We start from the raw sequence: 22,916 nt of genomic DNA, 5'->3' as shown, positions 1-22,916 counted from the left end.
CATTTTTATGAGTGAATATAATTTTTAGTTGACTGCAATGATGTGTTTATAGTAAATGTATAGTTAGATCTTTAAATCATTTTTTCTTTTCTGTTTTTTAAAGTAGTTCTTTATATATGAACTGTTTTTTTAACACCTACTTTTGTCATTAAGAATTGCTCATGAGCTGTTCTTCCAGAAAGTACTGCTCCCCATTTTCTCTGAATGATGATTGTTGATGCTCTCACGTTCAAAAACCTGAAAAGTGATTATTGGAAAGCAATTTCAAATTAACTCATTTAGTAAGCATTCATTGCCCGTCCCCTATAAATACTAGAGGAGAAAGAAAATATAAGAAAGGCAATGAGAGAATTAAAAAAAGTAGAAAAGGATAATTCATACTTAGGTTCTAGCAATCAGAAATTTACAAACACACACACACACACACACACCCCCCACACACACTCTCGCCCACGCAGCTGACACATTTACCGTCTTCTCTGCAGTTTGGTACAGAAGCAACCCTGAATGATTCTAACAGCTCTTAACACAGCCAGATACTCTTTACGTGCTTTCCAACACCTGTACCAGGCTTGAATCTTGCAGGCAGCTTTCACTTCACGTAAATATTTCCTGGCTTTATGTCTCCTCCACACAGTCTATTAAACATATAAACATAACAAATATGCAATGAGATGTCTAATTTTTTTTTGTAAACTGGAAGACTCAGTATTGATAACAGTTAATATAAGGTCAAGCAGACAAGATCAACTGCAGAAATGCAGTCACACCCCAACTCCTGTATGGGACTCGCTCACTCCGGACACGTGAGCCCTCTGAGAACAGCGGGCTGACCTGTGACCTCCTACTACCTGCTTCAGCACATACCCTGTGGCTGGCTGCGGGCTAAGCCCAATGCAACCCTGAAAAGTATTTAAATTGTAAGATGCACGCACCGGGTGTGTGCACTGCCCTCACCTTCTCAGTCCATGTGAAGGAACGAAAGGAAATGAACACACTGATGCCTCCAATTCCAGGGAAGGGACAGGAATTCTTCCCACTGCCCTCCCCACCCACTGCAGACACATCCTGGGTTCTGTGTCCAGCCTGTTGCAGAATCCTGAGGGCATCCATCTACCTGAGGACCATCAGATTTTCCGACTTTGGCAACCTTGTGGTTGACTAAAAGCTTAAGTAACAGCTACAACTTCTTAAGTGCTTAGCGCTGTACTAAGCACTATGATTCTTTACAGTAACATAGGTAGGTAATACTATTATCTCTAATTTAGAGATGAAAAAAATGAAGGCCCAGAGGAACTGACACCAGTAAAATTACTTGTTGATGTCACAGGTAATAAGTGACAGACATATCTTATTTAATCCTTATAAATATCTTGTGAGATGATTATTAAGATCTCTATACAAAACAGAAATTAACGTCAAGAGACTTGTTACCACACAGCCAGTTAAGTGATAGAGTCAAGATTTGAACCTGAGTCTATCTGACTTCAAAACACCTACAGCAAATACAACAGCTCCACCTAACATGGGGAATCAGGCTCTAAATTCAGTTGACAGGCGAGAATGATATATACGGTCAAACTTAACTCTTGTGATGGTCTTAACTCAGAGTATTTCTATATGGTTCTTATGTAAACAAAACCGAATACCAACATAGTAGTATTCATAGTGGAAGCCAGGTATCAGTATTTTTAAAGATTCCAAAGTGATTCCAATGTGTGCTAAAGTTTAAGACCACTGGTTGGTATGTGTTAAAAACTAGATGCGCTAGTAAAGAACATATACAGATCTATATGATTTTCTTTTTATATAAATGGGGGTAGATTTGTTTTTCAACTTGTGCATATGGATCCGGAATTTGCTTTTTTTTTTAAACTCAGGTCTTGGCAAACTATGGTCTCTGGGCCAAATCTGGCCCCAAGCTTCTTTTTGTAAATAAAGTTTTATTGGAACACACACACAAAAAAACAAAAAAACAAAAAAACTAGATGTGCAACATGCACTTTTATAATTTAGCTATATAAAAGAAAAAACAGGGCTTCCCTGGTGGTGCAATGGTTAAGAATCCGCCTGCCAATGCAGGGGACACGGGTTCGAGCCCTGGTCCAGGAAGATCCCACATGCCACAGAGCAACTAAGCCCGTGCGCCACAACTACTGAGCCTGCGCTCTAGAGCCTGCGAGACACAACTACTGAGCCCGCATGCCTAGAGCCCGTGCTCTGCAACAAGAGAAGCCAGCGCGATGAGAAGCCTCTGCACCGCAGCGAAGAGTAGCCCCCGCTCGCAGCAACTAGAGAAAGCCCCTGTGCCACAACAAAGACCCAATGTAGCCAAAAATAAATAAATAATTTAAAAAAAACAAAAAAATCAATAACAATTAATTACTAAAAAAAAGAAAGAAAAAAGAGTTGAATTTTCCTAAGATTGTTATTTTGACTTTTCTAACATGACCCCAACTAATACATGCACTTGACACCCACCAGTCCTTGACTCCTGGCAGCGTCTGGAACTTGAGCACTCCTTGCCTCCTCCCTCAACCCTTGGTTTCTTTATACCACAATCTTTAGCTTCCTTTGTTCCCTCTCAATACCATAGGTTGGCTTCTCCTCTCAGAGCCCCTGAATTTTGATGCTCTTTAGGGCTCCAGTCCTGGGCCCTCTTCTTTTGCCCACTTGATGCATTCTCCCTAAGTGATCCCCTATCTCCCACAAGTTCCATTATCAGTGTATGCCAACAGTGTAGAAGTCAAATTCCAAAATCCGTACTGCTGTCCAAATTACAGCAAACATGGCAACTGCCCCGCTGGACGCGAGGTGGTCACGTCAGCTTCACATACCCCAGGCCGAGCTCGTCGGGCTCCAGACCTGCTCCTCCCGCTGTTCCCACGTCAGTGAAGGGTACAATCCGCTGAGTCACCTCAGCCACAAAGATGGCTGGGCTCCTTGTTTACGCTCTATACAAGGCCAATCCCCTCCTCCACGCACACTGACCCTGACAATCCTGCTGTCACTGCCCTCTGCTAAACGGTGGTTCACTTTCCCTGACCTACTGCCTGCAGTCTCCTGGCTAGCCACCCGGCATCCAATTCAGTCCATCTTCCACATCCCTGCCTGAGTAATTTTTTTTTTTTTTTTTTTCGGTCGCACCGCATGGCTTGGGGGATCTTAGTTCTGTGACCAGGGATTAAACCCAGGCCATGGCAGTGAAAGGGCTGAGTCCTAACCACTGGACCGCCAGGGAAATCCCATCTGAGTAATTTTTTAAAAATAAACTATGATTCTGGTCTTCTCCTACTTAAAGTCCTCTAGAACTTCTTTTAGTCCCGAGGATAAAGACTAAACTTTTTCTGTCTTACACAGCTGCCCACATCTCACTCCATGGACCGCCATCCTGGTCACAGGTCACCCTTTATTGCACACCTGTTCTCTCTCTCATTTTTGAACTCCGTGTTACCTCCTACAGCTGGAATACTCCTTCCATACATTTTACTTGGCTATTTCCAGTTCATCCTTCAGCTCAACGTCTCAACGTAGACGCCATTTATCCCGGGAAGCCACCTCTGATCACTGGGACTAGCTTAGGTTTCTCTTCTCTGCACTCCCAGCAACAGACATGTCTCATTCTGTATTATCATGAAGAAATTTCCACACACTGAGGTATGGGGAAGTCATTCGGGCTAATACAGGATTTAATTTGAACTTTATGTTAACTAGAACAGGCTGTCTTGTGGCCTGTTAAACATATATTGTGTATCCGCTTTCACCATTAAAGAAACGAATGCATTTAAAAATCAAAATGGATTAACTGTGGTTCAGGCATCCACAATGGAGCCGGGTGGCCATTGTGGATGTGGTTTCAGACATGTTCCTACATCACTGAGAACTTGAACTGTATCAGACTCAAGGACACCACCAGCTGTTCTCAAAACAGTATCGGCTCACAGCTGCCAGCTGCAACCTGATGGTCTCAAGGTCTCTGCTTTTAACTGTGCAACCATAATGGCAACAAGCTTAGGGTGTCACATCCAGAACAATCCCAGTTCTGTGCCGTCTTCGGTGAATTATTTTTGGCACCCTTTGCCCAATCTCAAAAATGTTCCATTTTGGAAGGTAAATGAAATGGCCACGTAAACTAACTATTAATTAATCTTTACAACCTGCTTAAGCTCATTTTATAAATTCTAAGAAATATTAGTCAAAGAAAGAATGAAAGCTTTATATTTCAATATATAAATACCTGGATTTTTATGGTGCTATCTTTAATTTTCTGAAACTTCCGTTTTTGTATAAATCCTTTCATTCTAGCTTGAATAATTATAACACTGCTTCTTATTTGTAAATAAACTTCTCTTTGATGTTTTGCAGACAAAAAGGCTCTGTGGTGATTCTGTAAAACAACTGCTGCTTCTCTATACAATAAAAACTGTTTTCTGGTTTGCCTTCTCCTGAAATACCGCTGTAAAGTGATAGCTGCCCTTTTCTGCTCAATGAATCTTCTTCGATACACAGCCATCTGAAGGAAGGACTGAATTCGCACGGCAGCACACTTGTGCTTTTCCAATCTTTTTGTGACCATTTTACGAAAAGCTTTTTGAATTGTTACTGCAGCCTTTCTTTCAGAATGATGCTCTGCTTCCTGTAAGGGACCAACTAGAGAAGCTTTACACCGTCTTTGAACCATAAGTGCTGGGATTTGGCCAGCTTCATACTGAGTTTCAGTTCTGCGACAGCAGAATGCAGATTGGGTAGCAGGGACTGCCATTTTTTCTTTGGGCATGTTTTTAAATTTCTGTCTAACTTTCATGCCGCTAAAAGCAGCCTGAATAGGTCTTACAGATTTCTGAATGGCTAAAAATTTTTTTCTTTCCATTTTAACTCTGACGTATGACCTGTAATAATCCTGTATAACAACAATTGCCATTTTCTTTGCCTGATAATCCACTCTGGCCCTGTGCATTCGGTAGAATGACTGAATTCGGGTGGCAGCCAGGTGCATGAGTTGGATACCCCTTCGTGCCTTAAGGCCTCTGTAATAAGACTGTATACAAACGACTGCCTGGGTTTGCACTGCAACTAGTGCTCTGTACCTTCTTTGAACAAAAACTACCTTTGCTCTAAAGTAGAGATAGTGCTTCCTTGTTTTAAAGGCTTTAAAATGCTTCTGAACAGTAATGGCAGCCTGATGCTGCTTTTCCTGAATCTCTCTCCTTATGATCATATCCTGAAAGTCTGCTTGGACACAGGTTGCTGCTTTCTTGAGTGCATTGTGTTGAAGAGCTTTCTTTTTATTGGCTCTATATCTTTCTTGTATTACTTTTGTAGCCCACTGAAGCTTTTGGTAGAAAAAATACTGCCTGTACATTCTGTATGTGCTTTGTATTATGACAGCAGCTCTGTGCTTTTCCCTTAAAAGCTGCCTTGCTTTCATCCCCTTATATGCAGCCTGAATGACCACTGCAGAATGCCTTTGTTGGACATAACGCTCTCTTTGCAACTTTGCAGCTCTGTATGCTCGGTAATGTTGCTGAATGAGAAGCGAGGCGTGTTTCCAGGTCTGAAAGGCAAGGTGTGTTCTGTGCATTCTGAAAGTTGCCTGGATGAGGGCTGCAGCCCTGTGCATCTCCTGTAACTTCTTCTTTACCATCAGCCTTCGGTAAGATGACTGGATTGTAATGACTGCCTTCTGTAACTCCAAGAATTGGTGCAAGTGATGTCTGGCACAAATGGTGGCTCGATATTTCCTCTGAACAAAAATAGCAGCTTTCTTGAGGGAAAGGAATCTTTTCCTCATCATTAAAGATCTGAACCTGCTCTGAATCAGGGTTGCAGAGGCATGCATCCTTTTCAAATGTCTTCTGGTTTTCATACCCCTGAATGCAGCCTGGAGGACCATAGCAGAGTGTCTTTGCTGGCGGTAGAGCTGCCTCTGCAGCAGTTTGGCCCTGCTTGCCCGGTATCGCTGCTGGATGACCCGCGAGGCGTGCCTCTGGGCCTGGTATCTCACACGTGCACAGTGCCTTCTGAAAGCCGCCTGGAGGACGGTTGCAGCCCTGTGCATCTCTTGCACCTTCTTCCTCACCATCCACCCTCTGTACCAGGACTGGATTTTGAGGGCTGCCTTTTGTAACCGTAGTAACTGTTGTAAGCAATGCTTTGCGCAAACATTTGCACGATATTTTCTCTGAATCCACACAGCAGTATTCCTGAGAGACAGGAATCTCCTTCTCATCATCAGAGTCCTAAATCTCCTCTGAATTATAGCCGCGGCTGAGTGCATGACTTTTAAGTGTCTTCTAGCTTGCATCCCCCTAAAAGCAGCCTGAATGCAGATTACAGAATGTCTCAGTTTGCTATACCTTTGAAATTGTATGTTCCTTTCCCTCATTGCCCGGTATTTTTGCTGCACCTTTCTTGTCACCTTCTTCAACTTATTAAAATAAGCTTGTTGTTTGTGTCTTCTGTAGTGGGACTGGATGAGTGTTGCTGCGGTCTGCATCCTTCTCAGGGTCTGCCTAACTCTTCCTCCTCTGAAACTGGCCTGGAGAATGGTAACAGCTTTCAAAGTTGTCAGGTACTTTGCACGTTGAGTTCTACCCTGATGATATGCTCTGTATCTTACCTGAATTATAACGGCTGCTGTTCTCATTTGATGATATCTCCTCCTGGATTGCTGCATTTTAAACACGGCTTTAATAAGGGTGGCTGCTGTGTGCATGTGCTGAGTCTGTCTTCTCACTCTAACACCTCTATAAACAGCTTGGATTTTCACAGCCGCCTTCTTTAAAGTAAGATATTCCTTACGCTGACGGTCTGCAATTTTAGTATCTCGATACCACCTCTGGATTTTAACAGCTGACGCTCTGTAGGTGGCGTACTTCTTTTTGGTCTGGTAAGCTCTGTAACTAGATTGTATAGCGGCTGCCGCCTTGCGGTGCTCCTTTATTTGTTTCCTCACTCTCATCCCTCGGTAAGCTGACTGTAGGATGACTACTGCTGCTTTGGTTTTCAAATACAAATGATGCTGTTTTCTCCCAGTACTGTAAGCCCTATAGTACATTTGAATCAGACAAGCCGCTTTTTTCATGATTTTCCACTTCTTTCGCCGCACGTACATTCGGTAGCACGACTGTATGAGGACAGCGCATTTGTGCTGCTTCTGAATCTGTCTTCTCGCTGCTCTGCCCCTCCACGTGGACTGAAGCATCACTGCTGCAAGGCGGAGCGCAGTATACTCCATCCGCCCCCTCCTCCCGGCAGCCCACGCTCTCAGATGTTGCTGGATGACGGATGCTGCCGTTTTTAACAACCCGAACTCTTTCTGGGCCTTGGCCATTCTGAAAGCAGCCTGAATCTTCACTGCAGCTTGATGTTCCCTTCTGATCTGCTTCCGAACTTTCCAGCCACGGTAAGCGGACTGTAGAGAAATCACAGCTGCCCTTGTCTTTAAAAAATGCGTTCTTGTGTCAGAAACAGTCTTGTGTGTCCTGTACCATCTCTGAATCTTGAGAGTAGACTGAAGCACAGATTGATATTTCATCCTCTTACTATAGCCTCTAAAAGCAGTTTGAATTTTAAGAGCAGCTGTAGATTGTTGTTTGATTAGCTGGCGTACCTTATAACCTCTGTAAGTGGCCTGCAAGCAGATAACTGCTCTTTTGACTTGCAAGAAGTTCTTCCTCTGATTGACCCGTGCTTTGTATGCACGATAGTAATTCTGAATGACAACAGTTGCTTCATAGATTTTCAGGTAGTACAGGCGCATTTTTCTCATCCTGAAATGAGACTGTAGTGAAACAGCAGCTTTTCTCTGCAACCTCACTTGCTTTCGAACCAGGTACCCTCTGACAAAAGCTTGCAGTTTGATGCAAGATGCCCGCATGTGTTCTTCTCTCTTTACTGCAGCTGCTCTTAAATGTAAATATTGTTTACGAGTTTGCTTCATCTTGACAATGGATTGTAACTTTACTGCAGCATTTTTTAGCCTCAGAAATTTTTTTCTGGAAACATAAGCCCTGTAATATGATTGAATCCTTATAACAGATGTGAGGATGTGAATAAACTTTTTCCTGGCCTGCATCCCTCTATATGCAGACTGCAGAACAATGACAGCAGATCGCGTCTTCTGGTAAGAAGCTAGAACTTTCTTGGCTGAAATGTAAGCTCGAAAATGAATCTGAATTACAAGGGCAGCTTTCTTCATCTTCTTATATTTCTGTAATTGTTGATGCTTCCTTATGTGTGCCTGCAACCTGATAATATTTTTCTTAAGGTTTAGAAATCGAAGTCTGTCCTGTCTCATTCTCCAGTATGACTGAAAGACACAAGCGGCGGTGATCTGTTTGCGTAAGTTACGAGCTTTCATTCCCCTGAAAGCGGCCTGTAGTCGGATGGCTGCAGCCCGTTTCTGCAAGTAGCTGGTGCGCTCAACCTTTCCTTTCAGATATGCTTTGCAGTACTTCTGGAGAGACAGGATAGACTCTTTTTTCCTTTTATATAACTTTTGGGCTTGAAAGCACCGAAATCTTGTCTGAATGATGACAACACAAGATCTAATATGAATGTATTTCCGTAATTCTCTCTGCATCCTGTACCAGGATTGTATGACCGTGGCAGCTTTCTCTTCTTTAACATGTTTCCTGACACACCATTCTCTAAAAGCTCTTTGCAGTGTTATTGCAGCTTCTATTTGTAGTTGCATTTTACGTTGCCTCCATCTTCTGAACACAGACTGGATTATAAGGGTTGATGATCTTAGCATTTCATATCTCTGTTGATCCTGCTTTCTTCTTAAACAAGCACGCCAACACCTCTGAATTGTAACTGCAGCCCAAAGGTATCGTTTGTAAGAAGCAACAGCAATGATCATTCTTATCCTAGATTGCAGGATGATTGAATAATATTTCAGTTTCAGAAACTGTTTTCTAGTGGAATATCTTCTCCAATATCTCTGAAAAAGGTAAGAAAGGACACAAAGTAAAATAGACACATCTTTCTATACTTAACATCCTTGAAAGTATTAATTTTTCTAACATTTTGCTTAAAAACAGACATTAATTTTAAAAGCGATATATTTTTGAAGAAGATACTTGTCTCTTTTGTTTATAGTTTAGTTTCTGTGTTGATACAACTGTAGCCAATCCAAACTAATGATATTTATATGGCATTTGTATTCAGGAGACATAAGAAATATAAACAAGTTTACGTTATATTAGAATAACATATTAGAAGATTTAAAATGAAACTATAGTAATATTCTGCTATCTATTGATTCTAAGTAATTTCCTATGAATGTATCTCTGGATCTTATATTTTCCCCTTTTATCAAGGTTGCTAAGCTATCTTATAATGATTGGAAACTGTTTATAGGATGGGGTCTGTGTTACAGGCCTGGTAATGTCAACACAGGATTTTGAGAAATATCACTGAGCCAGATCACTCTCTGAGTCAGTATTTTCATTAAGAATAAAATTTAGGAATTATAGATACATGGTTAAAAAGCAGAATTCTGGAAAGACTTGAGAGGTAATAAAGCTTTTTCCTCTTGCTTCCTTCCCCACCACCCCACGTTCCCTAACTCCTTAGTTATCCCAGCAACATGTGAGCTATGAAGTCTCAAGCGAATCCTGGCTACTGGTCATCAAGCTCTGGACGTTCTTCTCGCAATAACACCATTCCTTTGTCCAAAACACTCCAAGTACTGCTAAGATGTGGCAGGAACTAATGGAAGGATTAAAAGTCTCAGAAAAAAAACATCAAAGATACAACTAAGAGCCAAATGGGAATATTAGAACTGAAAACACAATAACCAAGACAACAGCAACAAAAACACCTCACTGGCATGGCTCAGTAGCAGAATGGAGATGACAGACGAATCAATGAACTTGGAGATCAATACAAATTCTCTAGGCTGAACAAGAAAGAAAAAAAATGATTGGGAAAAAAAAGAGAAAGAAATGTCTTAACAAACTAAGAGTAGAGGGGAACCTCCTCAGTATAATAAGAACATTTACACAAACCTACAGCTATCATCAGATTTAACGGTGAGAAACTAAATGCTTTCCATCTTAGACCAGGAATAACACAAGGATGTATCCTCTCACCAAGCCTATTCAGCATCTACTAGAGGTCCTGCCTAATGCAGTAAGAAAAGGACATAAAAGCTATGCAGACAGAGAAGAAATAAACCCTTTTTTTGTTCATAGATGACATGATCATTTATGTAGAAAATTCAAAGAAATGACAAAAACAAAAACTCCTGGAATAAGCAACTATAGCAAATTTGTAGAATGTGGAAACATTAACATTAGTAGCAAAAAAAAGAGAAATACTTAAATGTATATCTAACAAAATATGCACAAGATCTGTCAGAGCTACAAAACTTTGATGAAAGATATCACAGAACATCTAAATAAATAGAGATATATCATATTCATAGATAGGAAGGCTGGATTTTGTTAAGATGTCAGTTCTTCCCACCTGGATCTATCAATTCAATGTAGTCTCAATCAAAATCTCATCCAGTTAACTTTGTGGACACTGGCAAACTGCTTCTAAAGTATATAAGGTGATGCAAAAAACCCAGAATAGGGCTTCCCTGGTGGCGCAGTGGTTAAGAACCTGCCTGCCAATGCAGGGGACATGGGTTCGAGCCCTGGTCCGGGAAGATCCCACATGCCGTGGAGCAACTAAAGCCTGTGTGCCACAACTACTGAGCCTGTGCTCTAGAGCCCGCGAGCCACAACTACTGAGCCCTCGTGCCACAACTACTGAAGCCTGCGCACCTAGAGCCCGTGCTCTGCAACAAGAGAAGCCACCGCAATGAGAAGCCCGTGCACCGCAACGAAGAGAAGCCCCCGCTCGCCGCAACTAGAGAAAGTCCGCGTGCAGCAACAAAGACCCAACGCAGCCAAAAATAAAAATAAAATAAATCAATTTATTAAAAAACAAAACAAAACCCAGAATAGCAAATACAATAGTGAAGAAAAACAAAGTTGGAGGACTAACATCATCCAACTTCAAAAGTTATTATAAAGCCACAGTAATTGAGACAGTGTGATACTGGCAAAATAATAGAAAAATAGATCAATGGAACAGAATAAGGAGCCCAGAAATAGACCCATGCAACATAGTCAACTGATGTTTGATAAACAAACAACACAACTGAATGGATAAAAGTTTTGTCAACAAGTGGTACTGGAAGAAGTAGACATCCATATGAAAGAAAAAGTGAGTCAAGCACTAACTCTTAACCTTTCACAAAAATTAACTCAAATGGCTCATAGATCTGAATGTAAAATGCAAAACTATAGAACTTCTGAGAGATAACAATAGAATATCTAAGTAACTTTGGGTTTGGCAATGGCTTTTTAGATATAATGCCAAAAGTATAATCCATGAAAGAAAAAAATTGATGTCAGAGTTTATTAAAATCAAAAAAAAAATCTGCCCTGTGAAAGACTCTTGTTAACAGAACAAAAAGATAAGCCATAAACTAGGAGGAAATATTTATAAAATATAAATCTGATAAAGGGTTTGTATCCAGTTATACAAAGAACCCTTAAAACTCAACAATAAAGAATTCAAAAATGGGGAAAGAATTTAAAGAATTTTAAAATGGGGAAAACATTGGAATGCTTCACCAAAGAAGATATACAGATTGTAAATAAGCATATGAAAAGATGCTTAACATCAAATGCACTAGGGAATTGCAAACTGAAACAGCAATGTGATGCCTATACACATTTATTTTAATGGTAAAGTCTAAAACAGTGACAACACCAAATGCTGGCCAGGAAGTGGAGCAACAGGAACTCTCACTCATTGCTGGTGGGAATGCAAAATGGTACAGCCACTTTGGAAGACAGTTTGTCAGTTTCTCACAAACCTAAACATAGTTTTGTCATATGATCAAGCAATCCCATTCCTAGGTACCTTCCCAAAGAAGTTGAAAACCAAGTCCACAGAAAAACCTGCACACAGGTGTTTATAGCACCTTTATTCATAATGGCCCCAAATTAGAAGCAACCAATATGTCCTTCAATAGGTGAAAGGATAAAAAAAACTGCAGTACATCAATATGATAGAATGTTATTCAGCAATAAAAAGAAACAAGCTATCAAGGCAGGAAAAGACATAAAAGAAACTTAAATGCATATTGTGAAGTGAGAGAACCTATCTGAAAAGGCTACATATTGATGAATTCAAATTATAGGACATCCTGGAAAAAGCAAAAGTATAGAGACAGTAAAAAGATCAATGGTTGCCCAGGATTTTGCAGAGGGATAAGAGATGAATACGTAAAGCAGAGAGGATTTTTAGGGCAGGATTTTTGTCAAACACATAACTATACCACATAAAGAGTGAAACCTATGGAAACTAAGGACTTTAGTTAATTACAGTGTATCATCATTTGTTCATAAATTGCAAAAAGTGTACTATAAAAAAAAGAAAGCAAAGCAACAGAAATGAAAAATATCTGCATTAATAGGATATTATTCTCATGCACTCTTTAAAATATTTATTATGATTGAAAGAAAAAATTATTAACATTGCCTGATGTAATTTTATTTGTATGTAGGTTTAATAAATAAGACCGCTAAAACATAAAAGTTGGGGGAGCAAAGGGACCTAGATAGTGGCAAGTTTTCTACATTCCATTTAAAGGGATAAAATATTGATTCTAAGTAGATTAAAATTTTGTATACTGAAATGCCTATAGCAACCAAAAAAAGGCAAAAAACCAACCAACCAAACAAACAAAACCCAAATAACCAAACCCCTGTACAAGGGGATAAAATAATAACTAAAAAGAAAAAAGATAAACTAAAATGTAATACTAAAATGTATTCAAATAATTGAAAAGACAGGAAAGGGGAAAGAGAAGAATGAAAGAAAGTGAACATTCAGAAAACTAAATAATAAAATGATAGATCCAAATCCAAACATATTGATAAATATCTGAAATATAAATGGTATAAATCATCAATTAAAAGACAGAGATTTTCAAAACATAAAAACTATATGCTGTCAAGACTTTAAGCCATATATAATGATGTAAGCAACTAATAAGTAAAAGAAAGGAAAAAAATATACCCTGCGAATGATAATCAAGTGAAAGCTGGAGTGGTTATAGTAAGAGCATGCAAGGTTGACTTCAGAGCAAAGAAAATTATGAAGGATAAAAAAGGAATATTACACAATGATAAAAAATGATTAAAAAAAAATTCAACTCACCAATGATAAAAAATGATAATGATAAAAACCAAAACTCAACTCACCAAGAGGACATAAAAATTCCAAATGTGTATGCACCTAACAAAACATCTTCAAAATACATGTAGATAAAACCGAAGGGAGAAAGATACATCCACAATTATAGTTAGAGACTTAAATACTGCTCTCTTGGTACAAGACTAAATAAACAGAACACCAGTTAGGATATAAAAGAACTGTTAAATATCATCACCCAAATAGATCTAATTGACATTTATAGAACACTCCACCCAACAACAGAATACACATTCTTTTCAAGTACACAGAACTTTCACCAAGATCAGAGACCAGCAAACTCTGTCTGTAAAAGGCCTATTGATTAAGAGAAAATAGTTGCAAATCACTGACAAACAACTTGTACCCAGAATATAGAAAAAGTCTCAAAACTCAATAAGATAAGCTCTCAATTATAAAAATGGGCAAAAGATTTCAAGAGACACTTCATAAAGAAGATAATCGAAAGGCAATTAAGCATTTGAAGACATATACATAGCCATTAGGAAAATAGCAACTAAAATCAAGACACCGCTACACATCTGTCAGAACGACTGAAAAACATAGAAATCGGTGTTGCTAAGGATATGGAGCAATTAGCATCCTTACACTTTGGGGGTGGGCAGCAAAGTGGGTTAAGCCACTCTAGACACAGTTTGGTGATATCTTATGAAGCTAAACATACGCTTACCAAATGACCCAGCAATCTCATTCCTAGCTGTTTACCCTAATGGAATGAAATCACCTAAAACTGGAAACAATGCAAATACCCCTCAACAGATTAATGTATAATCAAATTGTGGTACATCCATACAATGGAATACTGTTCAGCAATGAAGGAGAATAAACCACCGATACATGCAACAACTTGGATGAGACTCAAAGGCATCCTGCAGAGAGAAAAAAAAACCAGTCTCAAAACTTACCTACTGTATGGCTCCATTATGTGACATTCTCAAAAAGGCAAAACTATGGGAATAGAGAGCAGAGCTTGGGTGCCTGGGGCTGGGTGAGGAGGGAGAAAGGACCGCAAAGAAATAGAATGCAACAGTCCTTCTGGGAGATGGAACTGCTCTGTATCCTGATTGAGGTGATGATTTCACAACTGTGTTTAAACACATGTGTACGTGTGTTTAAATCTGTGGAACCACACACCAGAAAAAGAAAAGCACATTTTACTGAGGGTTAATTTAAAAATTAAAATTTTAATTTTAATCAATGTAAAGTTAAAATTTATTAAATTTAAATTTTAAAAAATTTATAATATACCTAGGAACATATGAAGATATTTAAGACCTCTTGCATCAGATCATAAAACCATTTTAGGAGACTTTTAAAGAAGGCCTAAGTAAATAGGAAATAAATACCATGTTTAGTAGTAAAGATATCAATTCTAACTAAACTGACCTATTCAATTAAATCTCAATCAAATTCCAATATTTTTTAAACTTCAGATTCAAAATATGTGTGAAAATGCAGAGGACTTTAGAATAGCCAAAAACTTCTTAAAGAAAACAAAGAAAGTTTTATCTACCAGACATCCAGATTTCTTGTAAAGCTGAAGTACATGGCTCACTGGTAGACAAAAAGAACAATGAAATAGAAAAAAACTCTAGAAACAGAACCACACATATAAGAATATTTGATGTATGCTAAAGATAGCACAGCAATGAGGCAAGTGTGGTCATTTCAGTAAATTGTAACTGAAACAATGGCTATCCATATATACAAAAAGAAAAATGGTCCCTAACACAAATCATTTGCAAAAATTAATTTCAAGAGAGATTTAAATGTGAAAGACAACACATTAAAGGTTTCAAAATATAATACAGGAGAATATCTTCAAGGCCTTAGGTTGAAAAAACACTCCTTAAATGGTTCAAAAATAAACAAACAAAAACAAACCCACTAACCATAAAAGAAAATTAAGAACTTTCACTGAAAAGACATAAAACTATAAACCACGGTCTGGGAGAAGACATTTACAACACACATATCCAACAAAGGTCTGATAACCAGAATAGATAAAGATCTCTTACAAATCCACAAGAAAGCAAACAATCAAAATAAAAAACTGAAAAAAAGATCCTTGAAAAAACACTTCACGAAAGAAGACTTTCAATATGAAAAGGTGTTCAATGTCATTCATTACCAAGGGAATGCAAATTACATCTATTCTAAGATACCACCGTACAACGACCAGAATGGTGACCAGGATGGCTAAAATTAAAGAGATAACTTCCAAGTATTATAAACAGCTGGCGGTGCTATAACCACCTTAGAAAAATCCTTGGCAGTATGTACTAAAACTGAAATATATATTCCCTAAGATGAACAGTTGTACTCGTAGGTATATGCCAAACAGAGTGAATATATGTCACACCAAAAGGCACGTTCATAAAAGCTTTAGTCTTAACAGCTCAAAACCAGAAAGCCAGATGTCCATCAACAACAGAACAGACAAATAAATTGCAGGATATTATAAAATGAAAGTTAAATCAGTTACACTCAACAACACTGATAAATCTCCACAAATTTCATGTTCAATAAAAGAATTCACACTGTCTGAACCCCTCTATGTAAAATTCAAAAAACAGGCAAGACAATATCAGAGCATTTAAGAAAGATGTATAGGAAAAAGGCATGATTAGCATACATTAGAATAATGGTTACCTTCGGCTGGGCTGGGGGATTAACTGATTGAGAAATGCCTTCTGAGAGGCTAGCAATATTCTATTTCTTGACCTAGGTTGTGGTTACGTAAGTATTCACCTAGTGTGAAAAACCATTAGGCTCTACATTTGTGTTTTGTGCAATTTTCTATGTGTAATATTCCACATTAAAAAAAAGGTTCAAAGAAAGAGAATTTATCAAATCAGAATCTCTCACTTTCAGTAGTAGTAGCCAGAAACAAATCTCCAAATTTATAAAATAGATAAAATTCAATGGCATTTACATAGGGTAAATTTAAATAGTACACCTCTCTGATGTTATTAAAATAGAATGTAATATCAAAGACTAACATTTGGATGTAAGGAATATGTCCATTAAGTAAAGTAGATACGTTGAATTTTTTTTTTTTACTCAGTAGAAAAATTACATAGGCATTCTATAAACTGATTATAAGTAGTATTTCCAGCACTTGCCAACTAAGTGGGCTGGAGAGGAAGATGTACACTGTTATCCCCAAAGAAAAGTTTCCAGGACTCATAGTAAAGATGAAAAAGAGAGTGTGGCTGGGTTTATGGATATACAAGGTAGAAGGGTACAGTGTGCCAGCATGACCCATAGTGGAAGATTGCAAACCTCTAATGTAAAACAAAGAAGACAGCACGGGGTACAGAATTAGACTGTTCCCTCCTTCAGAGCAAAGGAGGTGTTTCGATTTGTTTGACCCTTATGCTGAACACAGCCAAGAGTTTTACATGTAGTAGGGAGGTATCAAATATTTGTTAAGGTTAAGTACTAGATAAAATATAGAAGCCTAAAATATAATAATTTAAAACTTTATCATATTTTACTTTCTTAAAAAGTGTCATTATACCTTTTTAAATTCAAAAATTCAGAATACTATACCTGAATAACAGATGCTGATTTATTTTGAACTTTTTCTAGTTTTTCCTTTTTTAACATTAATAATTTTCTCTTTGCTAAGAGTCTTCGCCAATATTTCTGAATGACCAATGTTGCGTTGACCTCCTTTTTCAATTGTCGTTTAGTCAGAAAATTGATTACAGCTGACTGAATAATTCTTGCAGCTTTGTCTCTCTTCTAAAAAAAAAAAAAAAAAGCACTTAATCCCTTAAGACCGTAAACCATTATTTGTAAGAAAATCACCTGTTAAATATTAATCAAATTGATCCTGGAAATAAAATGTCCCCCAGACTTATTGTAAAATATGCTCATCTTTGGAGTATAGACACTTTTGGGCATGTTGAAATAGCTGATATATTGTTGAACATATTGAATAGACTTGCAGATATAGTTATACGATAAAACAAAGATTCCTAGGAAATATCATCCTAAGATAAGGATCACAGACATGTTTGATTTATCACAGATCGTCGGTAATCAATATAAAGTCAATTTAAATGTGGTATGTGTCTCAGATTATGGTGCAGTGAATTCACGTTTGATTTTTGAGAAAGGGATGGACTGTAGGAGAAAAAAGAGACTCTGAAACAACATGCTTTACGGTATAAGGTGGTACTGTTTTGCTACAATTTGAAGAAAGGAGTTCACAAAAAAGGAAAGGCAGAATACCCTCCTTTAGCCCCAGAATACACTGCGGCTTTAAGCCATAGAGGCTGAAGAGAACAGAGTACTGGGTCGTGATAAGTGATGCCAGGAGTGCCCTGTGGCGTTGGTGGCCAGAGAGGAGCTGGCCGACCCGGGAGCACTCGAGGCCAGTGCCCTGCACGTCTCCACTTCTTACTTCTAATCATGAATTAGTACGAATAATAAAAGATTAAATACCAGGTGTCAGGCACCACTCTAAACACCGCAGGAATGATTCATCCAACCTCACAACAGCCGTTAAGAACAGATGAACAGGCACTGCTCTCATGGCCATGAGGAAACTGGGGCTGAGCGGTCAGGTAGACAGTCAGTCCACCAGGAGGATGGCCAGGATTGGACGTAGGTAGTCTGGCTTCAGAGTTCGTGCTCTTAATCATTTTGCTATGCTCTTCAAGGCTAGATCTATCACTTCAGTTCACCTGAATTAGAAACTGGAATATAAATTATTCATCTAGTGAAAAGGAACAGCTTAAAGATCGTCTGATAACCCTTCGCGTTGCTGTCTGGGACAGTGCACTGTGCAAGAGTGGGCTCTACACAGAGATTAGCTATACATTCTACTTATTATTTAATTAGAATCAGTTGTTGGTATCTGTGGATAGAAACTGCACAGTATGAGAACACAACTAGGGAAGGGATCAAACTGCTATTCTGACAGAGGAGAAAGGGAACTAATGGACTGAAACATATACTAAGGAATGGTGGGGGCCATACATTGGATCACACCCTTGAGTGAGGAAAGACTAGACAGTTCTAAAATTAGGCTGAGGAATTATGTCCAACAAGTGGATTAAGCCATCTAACATCATTGTCAGTACTCTGTGAAGCCTGTGGCCTTTAAGGCTGTAAAGATCCAAGTTAAAAGCACATCCCCCTTCACCAACACCCACAACTTCAAAACATATCACAAAGCTACAATAATCAAACAGTGTGGAACCAGCATAAAGACAGATATATAGACCAATGTAATAGAATAGACTGCCCAGAAATAAACCCCCATGTAACTGGGTAATTGATCTTTAACAAGGGTGCCAAGACCACTCAATGGGAAAAGGACAGTCTCTTCAATGAATGGTGTTGTGAAAACTGGTGTTTGGATACCAACATATCAAAGAGTGAAGTTGGACCCTTATCTCACACACTATACATTTATTAACTCAAACTGGATGAAAGTCCTAAACATTCAACCCAAAGGTATAAAACTCTTAGTAGAAAACATAGGGTAAAGTTTCATAACATTGGATTTAGCAATGATTTATGAGATATGACACCGAAAGCACAGGCACAAAAGCAAAAATTCGACAAAATGGGATTACATCAAACAAAAAACTTTGTTCATCAAAGGACACAATCAACAGAGTGAAAAGGAAACCTACATATTGAAAAAAAAAATTTGCAAATCATATATCTAATAAGGAACTTGTATCTAGAGTATATGAAGAACTGTTACAACTCAACAATAAAAAATCAAATAACCCAGTTAAAATATGGGCAAACGAAGATATTTCACCAAAGATGACATACAAATGGCCAACAAGCATATGAAAAGATGCTCAACAACACTAATCATCAGAGAAATGCGTATCAAAATCACAATGAGATATCTCTAAACTACTACAAACAAACAAACAGAAAACAACAACTGCTGGCAGGGATCATGGAGTAGCTGGAATCTTTGTTCACTATTGGTGGGATTGTAAAATGTAACCCACAGTGACTACTATTGGAAAACAGTATAGTGGTTCTTCAAAAAAATCAAAAATAGAATCACCATATGATCCAGCAATACCACTTTTAGGTAGATCTCCAAAAGAACTGAAAACAGGGTCGAAAAGAGGGATTTGTACACTCCTGTTCATAGCAGCATTATTCACAATAGCCCAGAGGTGTAAGTAACCCAAACGCCCACTGAATGGATAAAGAAAATGTGGTATATACACACAACGGAATACTATGCAGCCTTTAAAATGAAGGAAATTCTGCTGCAGGCTACAACATGGGTGAACCTTGAGGACATATGCTAAGTGAAAGAAGCCAGTCACACAAGGACGAATATACTGTATTATTCCACTTATATTAGGTATCTAAAGTAGTCAAAATAGAAAGTAGAAAGGTAGTTACGAGGGATAAGTGGGGGAGGAAATGGGGAATTGTTAATGAGTACAAAGTTGCAGTTCTCCAAATTGAAAAATTTCTGGAGATCTGTTTCACAACAATGCAAATATACTTAACACTACAAATGGTAGTGTTCGGTAAACTTAAAAACTATGAATAATCTAAAAAACAGTTAAGATGGTATATTTTATGATATGTGTTCTTTACCACAATTTAAAAGAAAAATATTTCAGGGGAATAAAAACCACCCAACTTATTAGCTTAAAAAAGAATATGATGCAGTTCAAAAGTAGCTTTTGAGTCAAAAGCTATAAGGACCAGGGGCATTTTTGGATGCAGTAAGTTGACATAAAATGAAACTGAATTAATTCAGCTTGTAGATCATCTCAATCTCACGCAAACTAATGTGGAACAATTGTATGTGACATTAGAAAAGCTACAGGGAAAGGAAAGTAGATAAGTTCAAAGAGCCAAATATATTACAAAAACTAGCAACTATTTGAAAACTTACATAAACCAATGGCAAAAGTTGCCATACCCGCAGTCACGGACCACATGTCATCGTTTTTAATCCTACCATGTGGCTGAGCCAATCTGTTACCAGTTTATTTTTAGTTTGCTTTGTATATGTAAAGGATTTACTTTGCTTTGGAACTGGTGCCTACTCACTCAGGAAGAACTAAGAGGTAGAATGTGTCGGGGACCCTTGGATAAGCCTGCTTCATTCGTCAGGGAATTTGGGCTGTTTAGCCAATGCTTCTCCGTCACAACAAGAGCTTGAACCATTCTATTCTCAACAAATAGTTTATCTAAATTACAATAATGACTAAAGGAAAACATAGAACCTGGAAAATAGCTACCTCAAGGTAGTGTTTATGTGCTTACTAGCTTGGGATATTTCTACAGGAATATGAAGGGAACCTGGTGGTTCATGTTCCTAATAGCAAATGAAGAGGTATTCTTGGATCTTAGTGTAATTGTATAAGAAAAGGAGCATTGTCACCTGGAGAAAGGAGAGAAGCAGTGGTTTTCTAAAAAAAAAAAAAAAAAAAGGGAAATTTCCAATACTTGGACAAAGGAAATAAATCAAGAAAAGGGATCTTGTGAGGAAAAAGCTAAGACATTTCTGCAATTGATATGTGATTAATACAAGACTATCTTGAGCAGAAAACTAAGATTTCATTACCAAAAGAAAGAAAAAAAAATCTAATTGATACCTGTTTCCTAAAATCTTAAATGTCTCATTTATTGTCCTATAAAAAGAATTAATGAACTAATTTGAGGACTGGCCAGGAGGGTGTCCTCCTTGAAAACTTTCCTAAGACAATTCTCCGAGAAGCCTCTGGAAGTGCCAAGTTAACTTCCAAGGATATGTGGGCAAGGAGGCAGACCCTGGGAAGATAAGGGGCGAAAGAAGGCACAGAGAACACGTGGCAGCAGAGAAGACCCCTTGCGAGTGTAAGCCACTGCCTACTTCCCAAAAGTTACTACCAAGACTTTAGTGGGGCCAGAGCAGATTATTTCAATTAGTGTTATTTCCAGGTCTGATATGGTGTGAGAGAAAACATGGTATGTTTATGAGTCGCCAAAATTTAGCTACTTTACAGCTACTAAGAACTTTATCATAAATGCATTGTAATTCAAAACCGAGGAGCCATCCTGGGTGAAATGTATTTCTGGAACATATCTGATAATATTTCTTAAGCATGGCTGCTTCTTTGATTTCTCCAAATAAATACAGCATTATTAGTGGAAAGAGTATGGAGATAAAAGGATTAAAATAGTTTGTTCAATTTGATCAAGGAGACCATTTCTCAGATTGTTAAAAATGACGTGTTTTCTCAGAACTCAAGAAAACACTTATTTTATGTTACTGCAAAATTCATACTATTGGGGTTGCAAAGGAAAACAGTAAATAACATCCTTCTCCCTGTGCTTAGGTCCTAAACATTTTGAGACATAAAACGATGGAAACCGAAATGCCACTTTTAAACTAACAAAGGATAACCTAGAAGACAGTTTCATGGCAGACAAAATGAGCTGGCTAATTGAACTGCAGAATCAGGCAGGTGACACCCAGGCCCGAATGGCACTGGTGGAGGTCAAGCCTTCCAGAGCACAGCATGAAAAATTAAAGGAAAACTCCTGTTTCCTGGAGGCAAGTCAAGAGTCCAGGAGGAAGGAGGGAAGAGCGGAGTCAGACCTCCCCAGTTAGCTTTTCACAAATTTACGATGTGGTTCAGGTACTCCATGTCCCCTGGAGCAGATTAAGTGAAACGATGGCAGAGGCTGGAAGAAATATTGAACGAAGGAAACATGAGGAGTTTGGGGAAAATATTCATCCCCAACTCGAAACACACACAATTATGAAAATTACCTCAGTAATTTCCTACCTCGGTAAAACGTAAGAACAGTATCAAGAATCAATCAGCTGACATCTTATGAACTACAATTTAGGTTATAGTGTTTTTTCATTTCTGAGGAGTACCTGATGGCATTTTAGATCTTTTCTTAGCTTGTATTTTCTCCAAGTTGTTTGTATAAGTCGAGCGGCTCTCGTTTCTTTACGAAGATCCAAAAGCCTTGCACAAAGAAATGACAAATAGGTAATAACCACCTAAGAGACAACATAAAAGGTGAAAACAGAAGTTTCCATGAGACAGAGAATATAAAACTTCCTATCATCTGAGACTCTGATTATTAAGAGGTATGATTGGTTAAGACACTTTTACTTACCTTCTCGTCGGGAATTGTATTTGACATATCTGAGTGATGGATCATAGCAGGTATTCCACCGAGGTCTCTAGCTGCAGACCTGACCAACTGAAAATTTTTCTTTTCGTTTTCTAGGAGTTCTTTGTATAGTTCCGAAGTATTTTCTGCAATGCAAGTAAAAGAGAGAGCTCAGATTAGACTGCTCTTGCCAGAAATCAGACAGGCCAACGAAAAAACTGGAAAAGTTAATCAACCAAAAGGGACTAACCCTGATCAAGTGCTTTAAGAGACAAATCCAGGGAACTTTCATCAGATTCAGATGATGAGTTTAACACCACAGAACCAGTTTGCGTACACTCTACGGTTTGGGTGGTACGCTGACATATGGCAGCAAAAGGCACATAGCAAGGATGGTAGTGGTGGATCAGGTAACATAACACCCGGCCATCTGAGAAAGACACTGTAAAATTCTCCACCTGATTGGAAATATCAGAAAAAGAATGAACTGTATTTAGATAGGA

General features: G+C 38.4%; 1 protein-coding gene across 6 annotated transcripts in view; it reads right to left on the bottom strand.

The window, feature by feature from the left end:
* The window catches only part of ASPM (assembly factor for spindle microtubules), a 62,097-nt gene that overhangs the window by 10,864 nt on the left and 28,317 nt on the right, over positions 1–22,916 (bottom strand). For 4 of the 6 annotated variants that reach the window (XM_082393910.1, XM_082393909.1, XM_082393911.1 and 1 more), the window contains 7 exons: positions 22,664–22,871; positions 22,417–22,559; positions 22,169–22,297; positions 16,843–17,037; positions 4,238–8,947; positions 472–638; positions 141–237 (listed from right to left, as the gene is read on the bottom strand). In XM_082393910.1, coding sequence (XP_082250036.1) covers positions 141–237; positions 472–638; positions 4,238–8,947; positions 16,843–17,037; positions 22,169–22,297; positions 22,417–22,559; positions 22,664–22,871 — 5,649 coding nt within the window. The remainder of the gene's footprint in view (positions 1–140; positions 238–471; positions 639–4,237; positions 8,948–16,842; positions 17,038–22,168; positions 22,298–22,416; positions 22,560–22,663; positions 22,872–22,916) is intronic. The other 2 variants (XM_082393912.1, XM_082393914.1) reach the window with 2 other exon arrangements.

This window comes from Balaenoptera borealis (genome assembly GCF_965194805.1).
Source record: "Balaenoptera borealis genome assembly, chromosome: 1".
Taxonomy (NCBI): domain Eukaryota; kingdom Metazoa; phylum Chordata; class Mammalia; order Artiodactyla; family Balaenopteridae; genus Balaenoptera; species Balaenoptera borealis.
This window is presented reverse-complemented; position numbering and strand designations above follow the sequence as displayed.